Source organism: Mizuhopecten yessoensis, unplaced genomic scaffold (assembly GCF_002113885.1).
Source record: "Mizuhopecten yessoensis strain PY_sf001 unplaced genomic scaffold, ASM211388v2 scaffold8373, whole genome shotgun sequence".
Taxonomy (NCBI): domain Eukaryota; kingdom Metazoa; phylum Mollusca; class Bivalvia; order Pectinida; family Pectinidae; genus Mizuhopecten; species Mizuhopecten yessoensis.
Window position 1 is genome coordinate 331,755 of NW_018407515.1, and position 24,399 is coordinate 356,153.

General features: G+C 37.4%; 2 protein-coding genes across 3 annotated transcripts in view; one reads left to right on the top strand and one right to left on the bottom strand.

Moving 5' to 3' along the window:
* The window catches only part of LOC110455764 (nuclear receptor coactivator 3-like), a 207,984-nt gene extending 204,353 nt beyond the window's left edge, over nucleotides 1-3,631 (bottom strand). For both annotated transcript variants that reach the window (XM_021506122.1, XM_021506120.1), the window contains exon 1: nucleotides 3,456-3,631. The gene's annotated coding sequence lies outside the window, so the exon portion shown is untranslated. The remainder of the gene's footprint in view (nucleotides 1-3,455) is intronic.
* A 252-nt stretch (nucleotides 3,632-3,883) lies between these two features.
* Nucleotides 3,884-24,393, top strand: LOC110455768 (F-box only protein 10-like). The gene is made up of 16 exons (XM_021506129.1): nucleotides 3,884-3,946; nucleotides 8,080-8,323; nucleotides 8,831-9,284; nucleotides 9,475-10,450; nucleotides 11,536-11,906; nucleotides 12,107-12,188; nucleotides 13,425-13,492; nucleotides 13,969-14,105; nucleotides 14,441-14,511; nucleotides 16,093-16,245; nucleotides 16,765-16,871; nucleotides 18,103-18,262; nucleotides 19,016-19,185; nucleotides 20,248-20,385; nucleotides 21,855-22,039; nucleotides 22,713-24,393. Exons 2-16 carry the CDS (start codon nucleotides 8,145-8,147, stop codon nucleotides 22,903-22,905), a joined length of 3,444 nt encoding a protein of 1,147 aa, XP_021361804.1. The 5' UTR covers nucleotides 3,884-3,946; nucleotides 8,080-8,144; the 3' UTR covers nucleotides 22,906-24,393.
* Nucleotides 24,394-24,399: the final 6 nt, after the last annotated feature.

Genomic DNA, 24,399 nt, shown 5'->3' on the forward strand with positions numbered 1-24,399 from the left:
GTATTGGGTAGTATTGGGTGGTATTGGGTAGTATTGGGTAGTATTGGGTAACTAGACGCGCCGTTCTGGATTTCAAAGGTTTTTCTTCAGATTTTTCAGCCAAAAAAGTACCTGTGCAAATTACAAAGGTGGAAAAACTACATAGCTTTTTACATTAATATCACCAGAAAGACAATAAAATCCACTGAATATATATAACAAAACTTTGCTGATACTAGAATTAAGTTCTTGTCTTTAAAGTAACCAGCTAGGTTAATATAACATTACACATTTACTGCACATAGGCAACTGGTCAAGAATTTACAGTTGTATGATTGCCCAATGCACCAAATTCATAATTTGCTCACACCGTTGGCGTGCAATTCAACAATCAATCGTCCACTCCTGTTGTGCAATACGGTAAGATCAGCAGAACGAAATGTATGTATCATCATCAGGATGTCACAGGGTAAAGTATGTATCATCATCAGGATGTCACAGGGTAAAGTATGTATCGTCACAGGATGTCAAAGGGAAAAGTATGTATCGTCATCAGGATGTCACAGGATAAAATATGTATCGTCATCAGGATGTCACAAGGTAAAGGATGTATCGTCATCAGGATGTCACAGGGTAAAGTATGTATCGTCATCAGGATGTCACAGGGTAAAGTATGAATCATCATCAGGATGTCACAAGGTAAAGTATGTATCGTCATCAGGATGTCACAGGGTAAAGTATGTATCGTCATCAGGATGTCACAGGATAAAATATGTATCATCATCTGGATGTCACAGGGTAAAGTATATATCGTCATCAGGATGTCACAGGAAAAAGTATGTATCGTCACAGGATGTCACAGGGTAAAGTATGTATCGTCATCCAGATGTCACAGGGTAAAGTATGTATCGTCATCAGGAAGCCACAGGGTAAAGTATGTATCGTCATCAGGATGTCACGGGGTAAAGTATGTATCGTCACAGGATGTCAAAGGGTAAAGTATGTATCGTCATCAGGATGTCACAAGGTAAAGTATGTATCGTCATCAGGATGTCACGGGGTAAAGTATGTATCGTCACAGGATGTCAAAGGGTAAAGTATGTATCGTCATCAGGATGTCACAGGATAAAATATGTATCATCATCTGGATGTCACAGGGTAAAGTATATATCGTCATCAGGATGTCACAGGAAAAAGTATGTATCGTCACAGGATGTCACAGGGTAAAGTATGTATCGTCATCCAGATGTCACAGGGTAAAGTATGTATCGTCATCAGGAGGTCAAAGGGTAAAGTATGTATTGTCATCAGGATGTCACAGGGTAAAGTATGTATCGCCATCAGGATGTCAAAGGGTAAAGTATGTATTGTCATCAGGATGTCACAGGGTAAAGTATGTATCATCATCAGGATGTCACAGGGTAAAGTATGAATCGTCATCAGGATGTCACAAGGTAAAGTATGTATCGTCATCAGGATGTCACGGGGTAAAGTATGTATCGTCACAGGATGTCAAAGGGTAAAGTATGTATCGTCATCAGGATGTCACAGGGTAAAGTATGTATCGTCATCAGGATGTCACAGGGTAAAAAAAAGTATGTATCGTCATCAGGATGTCACAGGGTAAAGTATGTATCGTCATCAGGATGTCACAGGGTAAAGTATGTATATATACATGTACGTACATATATATATAGTGAGTTGCATGGAGTTGATGGCCAATGAGAGTTTATCGTTGATTTGACAGTTATTAAAACACAACTGAACATTACAGGTATTAATCACACTTTGTGTGGACATTTTACACACCTGTCAACGTTGACTAGTGATACAAAAATGAACCCATTACCTGATAATTAACAAGAAAGTATATAATTGGTAAGGCTGCTTTATTTATATTTTATCTATGTGTACAGTATTGATGTGTATGACAGTATGTCAACACATGTGTCAATTATGGTCAATTCTGGTACATGATGTGTTTATTATTGTTAGATAAATTTATACAAAATGATATAATTATAACAATGTAATTCTGACTGAAATATGGCATCATACTAAAATCAGGAAAGATATAAGTTAAATTACATAATTGTATATATTTCATAGCCGATAGCTATATTGCACAGTTGTGCGGACACTACTGATTCACACATTTTTTCACCGCATGCACATCATAACTTGTGGAGATATGCATCAACGCACACCATTTCATGTGATCCCACTACTGTACCGTTTTTGATTGGTACCAGGTACACATTTTCTGACCCAGGTTCCAACGAAAACCAACGTATTCAGGTACTCAGGTGATTGTGACAGCCCATCAGGATGATAGCTTCAATGTAATTCAGACAAATTGCCAAGGCACCCTTGCATTTATATTTACTTTTCTTCTTTATAATATTTAACCTATAAGCTAACAATATAATTGCATACTGCACTATTAGATTAGATGATGACATAAAACTCACGAAAGGATCCCCCCGATGACTTGGATAAGTTGAGCACTTTCTTACTGGAGATATTTATATTTCAGATTTCAAAATTAATATTATAGTTTTTATGAGTAATGACCATCTTAAATAAGTTGAAGATCATGCTATTGCGAAGAGAATAACCACAGTTGCTCGGGTTCTAGAATATATGTGATATATTATCGCACTCACTAGATATTGCACCCCCTTATACTATTAATAAATAAACTAATAGGGGGTGCAATATCTATAGTGGGTGCGATAATATATATCACATATATTCCAGAACCCGAGCACCTAGCTGTGAGAATTATATATAACACGTGTTTTTTTTTATAAAAGAGCGATGTCTAAGCTGGTGTGATGAAATTCTGCATTAAACAGGTCCAGTACACTCTGCCGTTTGAGCTATACAGCTGTGAAGACCTATAATAGCTCTATTGACCTATCTGAAGAAGATTGTATCATTAGGTTGATAACAAAAGACATTAAATATAAGGGTTCTTTTTAAAACATAAAGATGTAAAAAAAAAAAAAAGGAAATTTTACATTTATGAAAAATGAAAATAAACAACATTACCATAAACCTTATTGTTTTATGATGCGACTTTGCTTTAATTCAATGAAAATTGACATCTGAGAAAATATAGCTCAATACAGCTATAATTTATAGGTGTATATAGCTATATAGGTCTTTATAGCTATATAGCTCAATCGGCAGAGTGTACTGGACCTGTTAAAAAAATTCTGTTCTCTGTGGAGTAACATGGAAGGGCAGGCCTGTGCAATAAATGATTTTCTATCCATCAGCATGGGAAATTATTCAAGTCTCCGTGTCTGCAAATGACAGCATTCAATAACAGACAATGTTATAATCCATTCTGTACAGATATTGTCATGACTGTATGTAAATATTATAGACGTAATTATCAGGTTGAAAGCAGAGGCAGAAAATGTGCCAAAATACAGCACAAGATCTCATCGTCGCACATCATTACTCACCTTATTGCATTGTTCTTTGGTTGATATGCATGACAAGCCTTTCAAAGGACAGCAGTTATACCTCTTATGAATATTAACGTCGATTGCACCAACACAAAAAGTCAAATATTCTTGGAAATGTCAAATGAACACATGCAATATTCAACGATAACTCAAGGCCTAAATGATGGTCGCCATGTTGTGAATATGCGGCCGTAATTATGTATTTTTTAGAAAAATTGAACTTAAAAATTATTTTGAAAATTATGAAACAATATATAAGTACGTATATGTGTAAAATATATGCTTCAATAAATACTGTTAATAACAGCGTGTGTTAGGGAATGTATTTAATGTTGCAAATGTTTCATTGTTTTGTGTTGGCAATGTATTTATCCAGATTTGGGGCCGCGATTTTATTGACCGGAACTACGTCACACATGTATCTTAAAAAACATGGCTGCCAATTGTTTGGAATCTCCTAGCACACAGGTCCTACGTCCTTACAGATGGTAAGAGTTGTGTGATCATTTCTTGTAACTTTTGAAAATATGTATCAGGTAAATTCCTGTGAATTTAAAACAAAATAAATGAGTTATCCGAGTTTAATTTGTATTACAAACGAAACTTGTGAGAGTGAAAGCACGAAGGGCACCTGTCAACTGTCAGGAGTGGAGTCATTTAGTGTAAATAATAAGAAATTATTCATACTAGTACAGTACTTTTGTTTAAACGAGACTGTTTTCTGGACGAATTTCTTAACCTTATTTTACCTCTTACATAACTTAGTTTCCTTTTTCTTATTTTCACGACCAACGTGTAGATACGTTTGATTTTAATCATTATATATATATTGATAAAAGGCTAAAAGAGGGATATTGATTGATGTCATAATTATCAAAGCAATTAAATCATACTAAATGTAACAAGGGAGAGAGAGGAATTAGCCTTTGCGGAGAATCTCACAGTTGCCAACTTAAGGTGGTCACCCCAGAGGATTTCTTTGGGCATGGTAACCAAGATTAACTATAATTATCAAGACTGTCGAGAGGTTCTGGGTTGGAATTTCGGTTACTGGCGGTGCAGATTTCCTCTCTTGTTACAGTTGTCATGAAGTTGATGTGTTTTCATACATTGTCACAACATATAGTTGAGAACTGCTCTCAGGTCCCAAAATCTATTAGAATAAGCGGAGGAAAATCACTCACGTGTTGTCAGTTCGATGTCAGATCATGTAAAGAGACTGTGCCAATACATCACAGCAAGGTTGCCTATCCTGGAATTAGACATAAGTTTATGTAGGGTGAGGTTGCCCTCACCTCTTATCTCTATGATTTTCTGTGCTATCGCAGGGCCTAAACCCTCCAACGTGCACAGCTCTTCCTCCGTAGCTGAACATAAATTGATTGTAACCATCCTCAAATATGAAACACTGGTATTAAGATACGCAAAAGTTTCTGTGTTGTAATAAAGAAATAAGTTCAATCACTTAACTAAACAATTACAAAATTATGCACAAGGACAGTATATGCAATTGTTGCTATAAGAAGACACGTACTGTGTCTATCCTGTACAAATTTCAAAGGACTACGAATATATTACAATTAACAGATGACAAAAAAAATCTAATTCCTAAAATACCTAATTCCTATCCTAATGTAATATAAATCTATAGTTATATAAATCTAACAACTATAACCTAACGAAAGCTCAGAAGTCTCGCCTGTCATACGTATTCCGCCAATATGGGACCACCCACTATATAGGCGAATGGAGTTCCGAAACAAAGAAACAACTAAACTAAATATGAATATCAGAACGGCAGCGAACCGCCGACTCTAAATTACCCCTAATAAATATTTAAATAAATAACAAAAATATTAGAACGTCCCAAATTTCCTCACTCGTAATTCATGCAATGCTCACGTAGGCCAGCGCACGTGGCGAGCGTGACAAAATACGTCAGAAGTAGTGTCAGTTCAACGAACTCCTGATCACCAAATGTCGTGAATTTGGTGTGTTGTTACACGTCACAACATGTAGTTGAGAACTGCTCTCAGGTCCCAAAATCTATTAGGATAAGCGGAGGAAATCACTCACATGTTATCAGTTCGATGTCAGGATGTAAAGAGACCGCGCCAATACGTCACAGCTAGGTTGTTGCGTAGCTCAACAAGATCTCTTGCCGGCACGGTTCAAGGGAGAGAACTCCCCTGAAAATTACAACACATTCTAGCTGCGATAATTAACGTAGCTTCTGGCAACGAGACATTTTTATAGATTGCGTCATCAGAGCTACAAAGCAGTCTCCTCTGCAAATGCAGCAAAATTAAAAGTGATAATCTTTAAGATTATACATGTTATGCTTCATATGAGTGTATTGTTATCAAAATAATGCGTAATTGTTAAAATAACGAATCCTTACTAAAAAAACACCTCTTTAGCCAAGATCGTCTTTGGGATTTAGATTTTAGAAACAACCGCCATGACAGATCATGCATGATGTTATCTTAATTATCCGTTTCTATATAAGGCTTGCATGGCCAAATATAGTATAAGTACTGGTGCAGCCATGTTTACTACAATTTCAATATCGGGTCATGACACCCATATATAAATCTGACCAATATTGGAAGAGAGACGAAGTTTCCAACATGGCGGTCAATTCAGATTTTGACTGCCCTTGCTACGTTTACTTGATAATTTAACAACATTTTAGGCAGAGTTTAAGTTCAAGCTATATAGGAATAGGAGATCAACAGAAATAGTTCATACTACAACCCTATTTATAGATGCGGACCAATGTGCTATCAATTGATTCTAAAATCGCCCAGGTGTGATTCACTTAATTACAAGGCATGGGATCAATTTAATACCCGGCCAGGGCAGAGGAGCTTGGCCGAATATTAATATTAGTACTAGTTACAGTCGTGCCTGTGACCACAGTGGCCAAGTGGTTAATGCTTCGGACATTCTGCTACCACTAGCCCTCCACCACTGGGTCAGGTTCGAGACCTACGTTGGGAAGTCGACAGGTAGTAACTGGCTGTAGGTCGATGGTTTTTCTCCAGGTATTTCCGCTTTCCTCCACCACCAAAATTTGGCACGACCTTAAATGACCATAGCTGTTAATAGGATGTAAAACACAACCAAACAAACTAAAACCAACTGTGACCAAACCTTGTTTCAAATGCTGAGTGTACCCTTGATAAGGGATGAACCTGGGGTGTAATAGTGTTGTCTTCCGGGACGAAAACTTAGTAAACACAGGAAAAAGAATATAGTGGAACCCAGGACTGGATAGCGCAATGGGCCAGAGTTTAAAGGTCCCAAGTTCGAATGTCAGTCTGACCATGCATTTTTCCCCTCTCCTGTTACATAAACAAAAACAGACCTTACAGCTTTTTTTCTTCAACTTTGTTTGGCTTTTCATCTCATAATTCACAGATAATGTTATTGTCGGGTTGAAAGATGTTTGCAGTTAATTAAATTGGGTCATTTAGAAAACAAATACAGTTCACCTTTTGAGTGAATGATCTTGTAGCTTATGTTAATTAGCCCTTCTATCTAACTATCTAGTCTACAGGTAAATAAGGACATTTCCTTTGGTTGGTAAAAATTAATATCTTTATCTGGAGCACTGCATGCCTGATGAGTCGATAATTGGAATAGCATGTCATTCAACATGGGGTGACACTTTGTATAGTCATATGTCTTGTAATTGTGTGTGTGACCCACGAATGGCAGAACATACATGGTAAACAATTACTCCTTTCCAGGTTATTTTGCTCAGTGGCAATCTGAATAATTTACTCCTTGCTTAATCACCATTGCTGGCGAACACTTAACTAAGAAATCTCAATGGTACCCTAGGGTTGAGATTCCCCTATATCACCTTACCCCAAAGAAGGATGACAAATTATATTTATCTCTTATATTATATTGTATGTAGTACCACCGATTTGCACTTTGAATTCCCATATTAGATTATTTGATTTTGATTGCTCATTGTTCAGATATATATTTTGAAGTGGTTTCATTTGTAATGAACATGTACATAAAGACGTCAATATATATATCTGAAAAACCTGGTTTTTGGTTGGCAAGTTGACTATATCTGATGCTCTAGATGACTATTTTTTCTGTTGTCTTTTAGAGACAGCCATAGAAACAAATATGGTTCAATTCCTTGCATCAATAATGCCAATTCAAACATAAAAACTTCATTTTGAATTAATTCACAATATAAATAGCCTCAGGTACAGGAACATGGAAATCCAGATATAAATGAATGGTTTTTAGATGTCTCACAGGAAAATTCAAATATATTTTACAAAATATTTAAAGCAGTCAGTTTTGACTCAAATATCTTATATAAGCCAGAGATGATAAACTATATAAACATCCAGGAATTTAGTACATTTAGAAGCCACATAGACAAGAATCAGTAAAAAACATTTATTCAATTTCTGCCTGCCCCATCTTGGAATGTCCATATCTGCAGATATTCTGATAACACATTAGTCCACCCTTATACTGGTTGTTGTTAATATGAATATAATAAGCTTCATATAAGAGATATACTTGTTATATAAAACTATAGGGCAATTCTTGTAAAGTTTCATTTTATTTTTTTTATTCATAGAGGGAGATCTAGACTACACAGTCTGCTTGCCTGACTGAAATGCCATGGTGAAGTAGCCCTCTACAATGTCCAGCCCCAGTGCGAAGCCAGAGGCTGGCAGCAAGGTGCTACCTGGGGACAAGTCGGGGCTGCCATACGAGATATGGCGAATTATTCTGTCGTACCTGTCGGAGGAAGACCTGTGTCGCAGCTCCTGTGTGTGTAAAACATGGAACGACCTCATCATCAGCCTCGACAATACCAGGTCAGAATCAGTTCTCTTTATTTGTTTGTGTTTTACATCAGCTCAGCATGTATGTGATATGAATATAAAAGAGAAATGTGTGAATTAATATTCCAATTATTGCAAATTTTGTCTTCATATTTTCGTCACATAAACAAAAGCTAGGATACATGTAAGAAAACATTTCAGCATTAAATGTAATTGCCAATAACACAATTAACAGGTATTTGATAAGGTGTCTCCGGCAGTATGTTTCAGTGAGGTAGCACTATAAAGTCGGTATCAGTTCCACGCTATCAGAAGGAGACAAACACAAATATATTGCAGCCTCCCACACACACACACGCATACACTACACGCATGCATCTTGCACACAGGGGAGGCCGTCCTTAAATGACCATAGCTGTTGATAGGATGTTAAACCAATCTTAACCAAACCAAAACAATTTGTTAAGGCTGTTTGGGGTTCTTATTCTTTTTTAATCATGTCATATCAAAATGAATAAGAATATATATATATTTTATTAGATGGCGAGAATTGTACCTACAGTGTGGGGACTGGAAGCATCCTTACTGGCCACTCAACACAAAGTCGGAACCAGCGTCATGGAAACAGGCTTTTAAAGAACAATTCATGTCCACACGGTTCTGGGTACGAACTCAAAGAGAACCGGACCCTGCCACCTGCCTCTACGTCCTAAAACGTCGCAAGGAAAGAAAGACGATACATGTTGGACGAGGCAAAGAACATGCCACATTAAAAGGTGCTCTTGCCGTTGCTCGTGACTATGACAGAATCGTGGTGCACCCTGGGATTTACGACGAGCAGTTTGAGATGTCTTCGAAGATTCCATTTGAGTTGGTCGGGGAGGGGGAGCTTGGGAGTGTGATTCTTGTTGTGTGTATTGAACAAATGGCCCTTACAGGTCGAGTCAGTAATCTTGTGTTCAGAGCGCCATGGTTCACTAACTTTATACTAAAGGTGAGATATAGTAAAGGTTGTGGTTCATATATTTTTGTGCTAAAGGTGAGATATCAGAGTCTATGGCTCATAAGGTAAGATATATTACTTGTGGATTTCTTAGATTTTTTATAATTCAACTTATTTATTGTACTATTTTAATGTAAACATTGTTTTTTCATTAACATACATGATATTATCTGTTTTGAAGGTTCGATCAGGCTACCTTCAAGTTGACAACTGTATTCTTGAGGATGGTATGGTTTATGTTCAAAACCCCGGAACATGCCACCTCAAGTTCTGTACTCTGCGTCATGCCACAGTCATTCTTCAGTACGTTAATGCAAGTGTCATAGAGAATTGCGAGTTTTCTCAAACGGACTCTGCAGCCATTACTGTAGAAGGTTTCCCTCGTGAGGAAAAAAACTGGACGTATGGATATCTGATGGAAAAAATTGTAAGTGCATGTGATATTTCTCATACACAACGTAACCCTAAGGGAGAACCTGTGCCAACGTCTGCTTTTTCTACATCCACTGCTTACACAGCCAATCAAAAACCTTCAGAGAAGTCATGTGACTCTAAAACAGACTGTACCTCCTTCATGGAACCAAGTTTTGGGGGAAGGAGTGTTAGTGGTTCAGCAAAGTTCTCGCATGTTCATTCAGAATTTACAGAGAAACCAAGTTCAAATGTGCATTTATTCCGTAGTTTGTCAAACAAGGAACAGCTGTACTTGAAGGAATCATCGGCTTCTGACTTAGTTAGCTATACTGAGGATATAACTATGTTAGAATCTCATCGAAAAAATTCCAAAGCAAGTTCAATGGATGCGATGTTAAATATTGGAAATCTTCAACCATGTACCTCAAATGTAGTTGTTCACAGGGGGGAGTCGTCAGACCAACCTCCTGATTCCCAGGGACTAACAATTACTCAACACTATGCACCTCCAGTGCCGGCTGATCGCGGTCACGAGGAACAGGGTCCCGTGGCTCCTCAACAAAACGGTGATCAGCCAGCAAACCCAGTCATTAACCATGAACTGCAGCTGAACATCCGACGGGATTCCTCTGATAGCGGGTCAAGGTCACCTCTATCGATGATAAGTGGCAGTGACCTGTTTGATGGAGACGATGATAGCATCGGACGATACGATTCAGGTTCAGAACATTCAATTGCTGGAGGTAAAAATAAATTATCTTCTGATTATTTCTTTAATTTCTTTAATAAGTCCTATTAACCATGGGAAACAATTAATTAAGAATAACCATAATTATTTTGTGGGTTATATGGTATATACTGAAAAAAATGTGTGTACTTTTCATAAAATCTGCCAAGCGGTTTTTGCACAAAAGTCCTTGAAAGTTTTTTAGGTATGTATATATATACCCTTTAATTCTTTCACTACTGTAGACCATAATGGACTCATCCAGATCAATAACATGGTAGAGTTTACTAAAGTTGCATAGGGGTGAAAGGGTTAACCCCCAAAATAATTATTCCTTATAATTTAATGTAAAAAGACAGGCAACACTTTAAATTCGTAACAGTGTTCTGGTACCAGATATTTTTACTGTATTTTGGAGGAAGTTATATAGTTTCTAAGTTTTTTTCCCATCGCTGTTTTACAATTGTGTTTGCTGATTGAATGAACACTATACATGTACAGTAGTTGCATGTTATTGTATCACTGTTTAAACTAAAGGAGATGGTTTACCTCAACCTTTTCTTTTACTTTACCTTTTGGTAGCCTCAATGTAATGTGAATGTATTTGAAATTCAAATATCATAATACCTTTCAGCTGTGAATCAAAGCTTAGGTGTCAGAGAAAGCCTAAAAAGTAAATAATGATTGACAATTCAGACATAGAATTAAATTTACGCTGGCTACCAGTGTAGCCAATTTTCATGTCCTAACTGAAACTGGTATGGGTTGGGATCGAAAGTAGAAACAGCCCGAGAATGGTACTCGACTACAATTCCAAGTTAAAGCTAAACTTGTGTATATACCAATTATTAAATCATATTGAATTCAAAATTGTTCTTTGTCATGTACATAAGGGGTTAAGATGGAGTACATAATCTGAGTTTGGGAAAGAGAAAGGTTTCATGAATATGGGCTCTTAGCTGTACCATTCGGCACTTTGTTAGAATTTTTGTTTTTAATTATAAATCACATGAAAAATTGGGTGTTTCTGAAAAGGAAAAAAAGTGTTTGTCATTGTGTTTCAAGATTTTACACATTCATTAAAATGTTTGTATTAAACAGCCAGTACCAGTAGTAGTGATGAAGACTTAATGTCCGATGCTGAGAGTGACTTTTCATCAAGTGAGGAGTCGGTGATCATGTTATCCTATCCTGAACATCAGTTGCCCCGGTCTGTCTCTGCGTCCTGCAGCCTTAATGCCGATGCTGACGTCATCTCAATATCCAGTCAGAACCAATCCGAGCAGATCCCCATTGTCCATGACGAAGCCATGCAGAAGGTTCTGGACGAGGTCCGAGGGTGTCTGATCCGTCACTGTCACATGACTCAATGTAAGGGAGGAGCAATGGTCAGTCTGCAGGCTCAGGCGGTCATCTCCCACTGTGACCTCAGTAGTCTTGGTTATGGGGTCAGGTGTATTCAGAATGCAAAGGTCAGTACAAAATTTTTGATTATAAAAAATATCTGCTACAGATAAAACAACTGTGGATTGAATTTGGTTTAAACAATATTTGTCATTGACCAAGTGTTACTGTATTGCATGTCTTCAAGTCATTTACATAACCAAGACCATCTTGCCTATAGACGTTACAATCCTGAACACAACCCTTGGAATGTATGTTTTACTTACAGATTGTACTGATCAACAGTGAAATCCATCACAGTCGGACATCAGGGGTGTTCATGAGGTTGGCAGCCTCGGGACTCATCGCAGGTAAGTTTTATCTGACAGCCTCGGGACTCATCGCTGGTAAGTTTTATCTGACAGCCTCGGGACTCATCGCAGGTAAGTTTTATCTGACAGCTGCGAGGACTCATCGCAGGTAAGTTTTATCTGACAGCCTCGGGACTCATGCAGGTAAGTTTTATCTGACAGCCTCGGGACTCATCACAGGTAAGTTTTATCTGACAGCTGCAAGGACTCATCGCAGGCAAATTTTATCTGACAGCCTCGGGATTCATCACAGGTAAGTTTTATCTGACAGCTGCGAGGTGTACTGAAGTCGAGGTTGGCAGCCTCGGGACTCATCGTAGGTAAGTTTTTTTTATCTGACAGCTGCGAGGACTCATCGCAGGTAAGTTTTATCTGACAGCTGCCAGGTGTACTGTAGTCGACAATGTTTAATGATAATGTGTTGATGGAGATTTGATTATTGACTGCTTCAAAATTGTAAAGAGACATTTACAAATAATATATAAGATAGTGTTGTTCCAGTAAATTGATTAAGTAGAGGGACTGGCCTTATCTCTGGGATCGTCTTTGCCATAATACTTCTATTGAGAAAAGTTTGCCATTATTGCTTAAATATCCAGGTGAGCAATACAGGCCATCTGGGCATCATGTCTCAAACTACATTCTGATGTGTTGAACCTCAGAATGTCATTCTGTTACACCGGTGTTTTGTTGGTGTATAGGGCTAGCTCACCTACACTGTATCTGTATTATTAAGGGGCCGTGGTGGCCAAGTAGTTAAGGTATCTGACATTCTGCTACCACTAGCCCTCCACCATTCAAGACCTACATTGGCCAGTCGTCAGGCACTGGCAGTAGGTCGATGGTTTTTCTCAGGTAGCTCCGGCTTTCCTTCACTACCAAAACCTGGCACGTCCTTAGATGACTATAGCTTTAAATAGGACGTAAAACACATACAAACAAAAAACTGTACTATTAATGCTTTTTCCTGAAAGACTTAGACAATATTCCTTGCTTCTTTGTACATACATGACCAGGTAAGTGTTCCTCCACAAATTGAAATAAACAACTGTACAAGGAATATTTTATTTGTTACAGATGAATATGACAATAACATTGTGTATGTGGACATAGGTATAAACAGAAGTTACCGTCAGTAGTGTTTCAAAAGCTGTTGCTCCCATGAGCCATTTGATTATAACATCATAATGAATCCCATTGAAGTAGCAGTAACACTGTTGGGTTGCATGTTTACAGGGAACGACATCCACTCTAACTGTGAGGCAGGCATAGACATCAGGAAAAATGCTGACCCTATTGTTCAGGTTAGTCATACCAATTCTGACGTTTGGACAGGGAGACTGCCAGGTGTAAAGTCTATTTAACTTAACATTTCAGACAGACAGCATTGTGTATTATTTCAGTTTGACAGCAGCTCCCTGTTTTATTCCAAAAAAATCCCCCCCCCCCCAATTATTTTTGTTAACTGGTTCTATCAGTGTGCTAGAGGATATTGAAGAAATGGTGATTGTTTGTGCCTGAAGTTTTCTTGTAAAATTGTTACTGTTTGCTGTCATCTTTCATGCAAAAGCCAAATGCCTCATCTTAAAAGAAGAGGTAATTCAGAACGTTTTACAGTTGATGTTAACAGTGTTGCAAAGTGCATCATACATTTATGTTGTTTTGTATTGCCTCAGTGTTGATGACTTTCCTAAAATAAAATTGAACAATGGACAATTTCAATCATCAGGAAGTCTACTATACATTGACATGTAAAAGAGTATCATGTGTTTTTTAACAGAGTAACCGGATCCACCACGGGAAGAGGTCGGGAGTCGTAGTGCTGGGAAGTGGGCGTGGCCACATCAACAACAATGAAATCTTCCAAAACAAGGAAGCCGGAGTGTATGTTCTGTACCGGGGGAATCCTGTTGTTAGGTAAGTACATCAAAATAGTTCGCTGTAGGACAACTTATTTCTTGGTAATACTGTTATGTGATAAGATGATATTGTCAATCTGCTGGATATATAGAATATCTCACCCCCAAGGGGAAAGATTCTTAAGTTGCCAAACACAAATCAATTTTTTTACCTGAAGAATATAGGATTTTATGGAGTCTAAACATCTGTAACGACAATTAGGAAATGAAATTTTATTTTGTTAGAAGCAAAAACTTTTTAAAAAAAAATGGGTTTATAATTTTTCATCTCCTTTTTGAGTATTTACAGGAAACAATATGTTTTACTTATATCAATAAAATTTCTGTTTTCAGCAAAAACCAAATTCACAGTGGAAAAGCAGCCGGGGTAGCTGTTAACGAAGGGGGGCGTGGCTATTTCATAGGTAAGCTTTCGGTGATACACTGAGGGGCAGGGTTATGTCATAGTTAAGCTATCAGTGATATATAGAGGGGCGTGGCTATGTTATAGGTAAGCTGTCAGTGATATACAGAGGGGCGTGGCTATGTCATAGGTAAGCTGTCCGAGATATACAGAGGGCTGTGGCTTTGTCATAGGTAAGCTGTCAGTGATATATAGAGGGTCGTGGCTATGTCATAGGTAAGCTGTCAGTGAGATATAGAGGGGTGTGGCTATGTCATAAGTAAGCTGTCAGTGATATATAGAGGGGCGTGACTTTGTCATAGGTAAGCTGTCAGTGATATATAGAGGGGCGTGGCTATGTCATAGGTAAGCTGTCAGTGATATATAGAGGGGCGTGACTATGTCTTAGGTAAGCTGTCAGTGATATATAGAGGGGTGTGACTATGTCATAGGTAAGCTGTCAGTGATATATAGAGGGGTGTGGCTATGTCATAGGTAAGCTGTCAGTGATATATAGAGGGGCGTGGCTTTGTCAAAGGTAAGTTGTCAGTGATATATAGAGGGGTGTGGCTATGTCATAGGTAAGCTGTCAGTGATTTATAGAGGGGCATGGTTATGTTATAGGTAAGCTGTCAGTGATATATAGAGGGGCGTGACTATGTCTTAGGTAAGCTGTCAGCAATATATAGAGGGGCGTGGCTATGTCATAGATAAGCTGTCAGCAATATACAGAGGGGCGTGGCTATGTCATTGGTAAGCTGTCAGCGATATATAGAGGGGCGTGGCTATGTCATAGGCAAGATGTCAGTGATATATGGAGGGGCGTGGATATGTCATAGGTAAGCTGTCAGCAATATATAGAGGGGCGTGGCTATGTCATAGGTAAGCTGTCAGCAATATACAGAGGGGCGTGGATATGTCATTGGTAAGCTGTCAGTGATATATAGAGGGGCGTGGCTATGTCATAGGTAAGCTGTCAGTGATATATGGAGGGGCGTGGATATGTCATAGGTAAGCTGTCAGTGATATATAGAGAGGCGTGGCTATGTCATAGGTAAGCTGTCAGCAATATACAGAGGGGCGTGGATATGTCATTGGTAAGCTGTCAGTGATATATAGAGGGGCGTGGCTATGTCATAGGTAAACAGTCAGTGATATATAGGGATGTGGCTATCCATTTGTAAGCTGTCAGTGATATATAGAGGGGCGTGGTTAGGTCACAGGTAAGCTGTCAGTGATATATTGAGGGGCGTGGTTAGGTCACAGGTAAGCTGTGAATTAAATTAAATACGACCAAGTCCTCTGAGCTGTTGATGACGTTAGGCGTGGCTCGATCCCAGAAATAACTCTGCCAAATTACTGAGTTTTATAGAACAGGTGTAGTTTCTTTTACGTTTCTATATCTTCGTACATTTTGGTACAAGACTGCATCAGAAAGATTTTATGTATGTTTGGGCATATATTGTTCTGACCCTGCAGTATTGTATACTTTTTAAAAATGTATAAAGGTAATAAAAGGTGTTGCTGTTTCATCTCACTGATATTGTTACATATTACATGTTAAGACGAGACTTGTGTTGTACACTGATACTTTTGACTGTAGACAATGTAATCACGGGTAACCAGTGGGGAGGTGTGGACATCAGGAAGGGAGGCGATCCAGTCATCACGCAAAATGTCATCGCAAATGGGCTCTCTGATGGCATCGTCATCGGAGAAAATGGGCGCGGAAGTATAGAGAACAACGTCATATCTGGTGAGTAAATCCAGTTCTGTGTTTGTAACATATACACTACTGTTTGGACACTCACACCATGTTAATGATTAGGTTTGGGCAATACTGTGGCAATATTTGTATATCAGTGTATATTTTGCAATATTAGATAACACATATTTCCTCATTGATTGAATCGTAATCATGTGGAGGTCGGTGATATGTGATATTTACTCAGTTTCACTATACATTGATAGACAGATATTACAACAGACATAAAAAATGAATAACATTACTAAATTTCTAAAAAGACATTTATGTGGAACTGGAGAATCATGGTTTTACTGATGATGACGTCTCTGGCCATAATAGATTCAAGCTACTGGGTTTACTAACAGAATCCGTCAGGATATTATATTTCAATATTAAACATATATCTCAACAAAATGAACAGCAACAAAACAATGACATCATCATGGGAATAGAATGCTGACCTTGACCCTGCTGTGATACGGTCGATTGGTTCTCATTATTTGACCTTGAAGTGTTTTTTGTTTACAGGGAATTCTGGTTGTGGAGTTTGGATAACTGCTGCTTGCCAGCCGATGCTCCATGGCAACCAAATCAATGACAACGGTGATGCTGGGGTGACATTTGTCAACAAAATGGTAAGACTGATACATAAGACGACAACAAAAGGAACAGAATAGATTTAAGGATGGTTTGTTTTAATTTTAATATTCTTCCTTTACACACAGTATTTAAAACTCATGTATGAACAATATTTACTAATGAATTCCTATGAAGTGTTTAGTTGAGGTGTTGAATTCCTATTTCATTTAGTTTATGTCTGTATTCATGTGGGTAATACATATATAAGTTTTTGATAAACAGAAAATTAAAACTCAGTGGGGGTTGGGATGGGGGTAAGACTTTGGTTAGTTCAATGCATAAAATATATATGACATGGTCAACTAAATTTTAAGAGATTTGATTAAGGTTTGTATATTAAAACAACGGCTTTATATCTTTATATTCTGTCAAATTTTGTTTTGTTGAAGAGAACAACATGTAGTTTGTGAGATTTGTTTTGGCTTTTGTTGGCAAGTCTTAGATTCCACTAGTAATTCCCTAAGGTGGAAGTTTAAGCCATTACCTCTGCAAAAAGTTGTAGATTTAAATCTCTGCAAAATGTTGTAAATGAAATTTGTACAATAATGACACCCCATTCATTGAGTAAGCACTGTTGTCAATTTGAACATATGCCAGCAATGGAAAGGTGTCTTTAATATCAACAATGAAAAAAATATATGTAAAACTTACTTTTCATATCATCAGAGATCATCCATTCCTTTTTCAGTACGTTTTGGTATTTGACAGAATACTTTGAGTATATTTTAAATGAAAATACAAAGATTGAATCTTAATATTGTCAAGTTCAGAGGATAATGACTCAAGTTTGATTTATAGATGAATTAAATGTGAATTGCTTCACCTCAGGAACTTGATCTTGATCAGATTCTAATATACTGCTAATTATACCCCCTGCAACGATGTAAGCATTGTAATTTTAGATTTCAACACTTTCTAAGGGAGTTATGGTCCTTTATGGGAAATAACTTGTCCGGAAAACTCGCTCTACCGACTTTAATTCTGTATGTATATTGATGAAACTTCGCCTATATGTAAAAAGCCAAAATATCTCGAACGAGTTTCCATTTCAGTAAGTTGACCCCAAGGTCAAGGTCACTAAATGATGTTTAAACTACCAGCATCTGCAGGGGGTATTAGTTATCCTCCAGATGATAGCTCTTCTTTTGAGACTGCATTGTGTCAATATAGGAATGTTGGTAAAAAAATATCAGTATTGTTACAAGACTAGGAACTGAACTTTTCCAGGACGCAGCTCATGAGGCTGACACCATGGGTATCAACAGGAGTGAGATGCACACGCAGCAGAGTATGGAATTCTGGCAGTTTGCCAATGATGAGCAACCGTTTCCACGACGACCATGCCAGAAGGCCACAATCGAATACAACAGTATATATCATAATGGAGGTATGATGATGATTGTGTATGAAGAAAATTATATAAGCCATGTTCCATTATTTATCAAGTAATTTTCAAACATTTAAGTATGTTCATTAATTTTTATCCTACCATTTGTTATCGGTCACAGCCACTTTTTGAACTAGGGGCAGAATGGTAAACTGCAGTGCTCAATCCATTGCAGTTTTCCCCTCAGTTATCTGATCATCTCTTCTTTTTTATTCTTTTCTATGTATACTGTAAGAGTTCTTATTTTATCGGACACAAATTTTAGCATAATATCAAATCTTTTGCCGATGAGCACATTGAGGTATTGGCATGCTCACAATTTATGCATTTGAAAAACATTATAGAGAGACTTCAATTAGTGTAATCATTAATTAGTGCAATATTTAAAGCGCTAAAATTAGAATACCCCCAAAATATGTACGTATACAGTATGTTGACAATATGATCACAGTCGATACTGGCAGGCCTGCATTGCAAATAGCACTAGAGCTAATAATGTGATGTTGAATCGGATGGTTGAATGTGATTACTTAGTGGGCTTGTCCAATTGCTGTTGTCAGTTTGAAATCAGGAAATCCACATGTGTTTACCAAATGACCTTGAATAAAAGGTCATAACTCAATTAGTCAATGCTTTTATGTTTGCAGTACACTTAGATACAAAACATACCGTACCAGGTCTGCTGGATAACAAAACTACTCGGTAGTGAAGCGGACGTAAAACCTATCAATCAATTATGTCTTAATTTAATAGGTCGTGGTGTCAAGGTGATGTTCAATGACGAGGTTGACATTCAGTGCAATGCCATTCATGGTAACCGTGGTGATGGCATTTACATTGACCAGACTTCGGACGTACTGGTCCAGGACAACAGTATCACGTGTAACTGTGGTAACGGGGTCATGACCTCTAGCAGTGGAAAGGTCAGTTGTTTTCAAAAACCATTAAACACGATTCCCTAGGATTAAATAAAATATCAAATACATTGATTATATCAGTAAAACATGCTACACATACAGTTATTGACGAAACCATGTTTTTGTTACTTGATTTTTGTTTTACAAAATGCTTTTATTATATTAATGATTTTCTACAGCAACTCTTAAGTGCTTGTAAAACAGTTTACTAAATCAAATCACTCTAAAGTATTGTTACATAGTTTGGACTCGACTGTTAATGAACAATTTTTATCGTACCTTGTTTCTGAAGTATGATTCCAATCTCTTCCTGCCCAATCCTAAGAGAGTTCACTGAATTGTACTTCATGTCACTGTATTGTACCTCATGTCACTGTATTGTACCTCATGTCACAGTATTGTACCTCATGTCACTGTATTGTACCTCATTTCACTGTATTGTACCTCATGTCACTGTATTGTACCTCATTTCACTGTATTGTACCTCATGTCACTGTATTGTACCTCGTGTCACTGTATTGTACCTCATGTCACTGTATTGTACCTCATTTCACTGTATTGTACCTCATGTCACTGTATTGTACCTCATGTCACAGTATTGTACCTCATGTCACTGTATTGTACCTCATGTCAATGTATTGTACCTCATGTCACTGTATTGTACCTCATGGCACTGTATTGTACCTCATGTCACTGTATTGTACCTCGTGTCACTGTATTGTACCTCATGTCACTGTATTGTACCTCGTGTCACTGTATTGTACCTCATGTCACTGTATTGTACCTCATGTCACTGTATTGTACAATCTTTATATGGTTTTACATTTTATTTTCACAATTTTGTACATTTTCTCATGATTTTTCACAATTTACACCCAGGGACTTTCTACTAAAATACCAAGAAGCTCTCTCAAAAAATGAATTTAGTGTAATGTTGGGGTTTGATCAGAATAGTTTAGATTTTAATTACCCATGTTCATTTTACAAATCATACTTGTATAAGTATTGAGGTAGTTGTTTTACAGTTTGTGAGCTACTTGTAGTAGAAGTACGAGATCTGTTTTTCAGGTCTCTATCCAAGGAAACGGAATATTTGACAACAGAGATCATGGTATTTTATGTCAAAATGAGGCTGATATTTCAACCAATGATATTGTTGGAAATCAAAGATGTGCTATTCAACTACAGAAGAATGAGTCCATCTCGGTAAGTCCATTATTTAGTGGTTTAAGATATATGATAAATAAATGCTTACTTTTGCTAAAATTTTGCCCATATTTAAACTTAAGTTTCTTAAGGTTATAAGTTATATGTGTTACATATATTTGACACGCATTTAGATATTTTAACTTCACAAATTATTTAAGACAAATGATACAAATACTTATTTTTAGCTCACCTGGCACGAATAATATTTGGCCAGTAACATGCTGGGATGAAGGGCTGCCAATTTTGTTCAAATGAATGACCTTGACTTATATTCAATGTCACAGGGGTCAGATATGTTAAAAACCTTTAAACAACTTCTTCTCAATAACTAAGAAGCCTAGGATAATGATATTTGGCCAGTAACATGCTGTAATAAAGGGCTACCAAGTTTGTTCAAACAAATGACCTTCATCTATTTTCAAGGTCACAGGGGTCAAATATGTTAAACATCTTTTAAAAACTTCATCTCAATAACCAAAAGGCCTTTGCCAGTGACATCCTGGGATGAAGGGCTACCAAGTTTGATCAAACAAATGACCTTCATCTATTTTCAAGGCCACATGTGTCAAATATGTTTAAAACCTTTAAATAACTTCTCCTGAATATTCAAGAGGCATAGGCTAATGACATTTTGTCAGTATCATGCTCAGATGAAGGGCTACCAAGTTTGTTCAAACAAACGACCTTCACCTATTTTCGAGATCACAGGGGTCAAATATGTTTAAAACCTTTAAATCACTTCACCTGAATATTCAAGAGGCATAGGCTAATGACATTTTGTCAGCAACATGCTTGGATGAAGCGCTACAAAGTTTATTCAAATGAATTTCCTTCATCTATTTTCAAGGTCAAAGGGGTCAAATATGTTTAAAAACTTTAAACAACTTCTTCTCAATAACCAAAAGGCCCTGGGTGATGATATTTGGCCATTAACATGCTGGGATGAAGGGCTACCAAGTTTGTTCAAATGAATGACCTTTGCTCATATTCAAGGTCACAGGGATCATCAAATATGTTTAAATCTTTAAATGACTTGTTCTGAATATTTAAAAGGTCCAGGCTAATGATATTTAGCCAGAAATATGCCGGAACGGAAGGCTATAAACTGTCAAGGTCGCAGGCGTCATATGTCTAAATCATTTAATAGATTCAAATGGATCGAACACAAATATTTTGCCTGTAGCTGTATATTAGTCCACTTTTAAGATTACAAGTGTGAGATTAATACCAGGTGAGCAATTCAGGCCCATTGGGCCTCTTGTTTTGTGTTGTGTTCATCTTTAAACTTCAAATTTTATGTCTTTGCTAATTAAGGTCTTTTCTTGGTGTTTGATAGTAGTTGTTTAAAAAGCATACCTTTTGATGAAAGAAACAAATATTTTGACTTTTATCAAAATCGCTAACATTTACCTATTATGGTTACTGCACTTAACATGATATAATCTGATGAATTGTTTCTCCTTCAGGTTCAACATAACCGTCTACAGTCACTTAGTGACAAGACACTGCTTGTTACCATGGTACTCAAAGGCTGTATCCAAGATAATGAGATATTTAAAAGTTCCCACAAGGCCATTGAGCTTGGCCCCGGCTGTACATGTGCAGTGAAGGACAACAGCGTGGTGGGCAGGGAGGAGAAGGACAAGAAAAGGTAGGACAATCCACCTACTCTATGTACTGTATAACACCAAATATTGGTGGGTTCTTTATTTCATGGTTTAAAGCTATTAGATAATTTTGTGGATACAAATTTTCATGGATACCCGATTCAACGAAATGTACCTATCATAACTTTCTCCGCTAGAGAAGTTCAGTACAACATTTTTGAATGGGGCTAGCCACTTGCTCTGTAACTTTGAAATTTGCCAGCGCTTAAAGGAATAATTGAAAATCTTAATAGAAAAAGCTGGTGAAATAACCACATGAAGCATTAGAATGGCATATTTATGCCAATGACGTACAACTGTGAAAAAAATTACCTTATCAAATGGACCGACCATTGATGGTAGGATAATACGACGTTGGTGGAGTAAAAGTAACTCATAGATACCGGAGGAGTTAAAAATTCATCTGTGGTTATGTTCTTTCATTGCATAGAAATATTCGTTGTATTTATTTTCGTAGTCACTAAAAGCAATGAATGTTTATACACAATGAATATTTCATGTTATACAGTGGTAATCTGTATAGCGGTAATGTAAAGTATTTATTATATTTTTACTAATGTGATATATGTTATCCTTCCTACTCTATACTACTGTCGTGGTTGATTTTTTTTATGTTCATTCTGATCTAGACCTCTAACTGTCTTCTTTTGTTTCAAGTCATGAAGTCACTAACAATGGAGACACAGACAAAGACTTCTGGATGTTAAAAGATCCTGGACCACGACCTCATATTGAAGCTCCATCTCTCATCAACTCACTTCCTGCCAACCAGGTTACCACGGTAACCAGAGTGACAGTTCCTTCAGCGGGTAACTGTGAGGAAGGGAGCAAACTGTGTGTGATTCTGTAGCTTCATGTACGTGTACTTTAGCTGGTGCCTAGCTGTACATACCTCAATGTCTTAATTCAAGTGGAGATCTAAGACCTCAATGTCTTAATTCAAGTGGACATCTAAGACCTCAATGTCTTAATTCAAGTGGACATTTAAGACCTCAATGTCTTAATTCAAGTGGAGATCTAAAACTTCAATGTCTTAATTCAAGTGGAGGTCTAAGACCTCAATATCTTAATTCGATCTGAGATCTTAGACCTCAATGTCTTAATTCAAGTGGAGATTTAAGACCTCAATGTCTTAATTCAGGTGGAGATCTAAAACCTCAATGTCTTAATCCAAGTGGAGGTCTAAGACCTCAATATCTTAATTCAAGTGGAGGTCTAAGACCTCAATGTCTTAATTCAAGTGGAGATTTAAGACCTCAATGTCTTAATTCAGGTGGAGATCTAAAACCTCAATGTCTTAATCCAAGTGGAGGTCTAAGACCTCAATATCTTAATTTGAGTGGAGATCTAATACCTCAATGTCTAAATTCGAGTGGAGATCTAACAGGAAAGTTTTGGGAATGGCAGTGCTATATACCAGAAACCCTTTGCCCAGTCAGACTTTTGCCCTTCACTCATAAAAAAACAACTATCTCCCAGTGCTAATTTTCTCCCAAATATATAAATATATATTTATTCCTGCCTGTTAAAGATCGCTGTGTGGCTAAATCATCATGTAACCTCAAAACTGTTTCTGATGCTATTTTTCTATTTGTGAAATAATGTCTGATTGATGAAATATCAGAAACATACCAGATTACGTCAGAAATATTGCTTTTACAACACTTAGAAGTCGTTAGATATAGAATCATGATGAAGAGTTGTTTTAATGATTTCCTTGATAAGATGATAACAAAGGTATGCAGGTATTAAGAGTTTTAGCTAAAATCAAAAGAAACCCTTGTTAGCATAGTAAACTCAGGTTATCCTTGTATTGTGATCAGTTTACTTGTGATAAAACCCTGAATCTTAGCTCTGTATGTTTGGTTCATACGCTTTCACTCAAATGACACTCAAAGATGTTCAGACATGTCTTTCATACTGTAAATAGGTCCAGGACGTGTGAATTAGTTAAGTGATGGAATGTAGTTAACAGGTTCTATTTCTATTTATCTCTGAATACTGCCTCTTTTGAGTACTCTGTGCAGCGTGCACATCAGTGCAGATTGTTAAACAAATGAGGTTATAATAAGTGGTAGAGGTGAGGAGGTAGAGGGTCCACTGTACTACGGCCAAGGGAAAGAATGGATAGTGGTAGAGGTGAGGAGGTAGAGGGTCCACTGTACTACGGCCAAGGGAAAGAATGGATAGTGGTAGAGGTGAGGAGGTAGAGGGTCCACTGTACTACGGCCAAGGGAAAGAATGGATAGTGGTAGAGGTGAGGAGGTAGAGGGTCCACTGTACTACGGCCAAGGGAAAGAATGGATAGTGGTAGAGGTGAGGAGGTAGAGGGTCCACTGTACTA

Bases quoted from the DNA above. Each gene is read 5' to 3' on its own strand.
- LOC110455768 (XM_021506129.1), top strand. From the start codon at position 8,145: ATGTCCAGCCCCAGTGCGAAGCCAGAGGCTGGCAGCAAGGTGCTACCT. The intron at 11,907-12,106 runs GTCAGTACAAAA...TTTTACTTACAG, and splicing joins GGTGTATTCAGAATGCAAAG to ATTGTACTGATCAACAGTGA. The intron at 16,246-16,764 runs GTGAGTAAATCC...TTTTGTTTACAG, and splicing joins AGAGAACAACGTCATATCTG to GGAATTCTGGTTGTGGAGTT.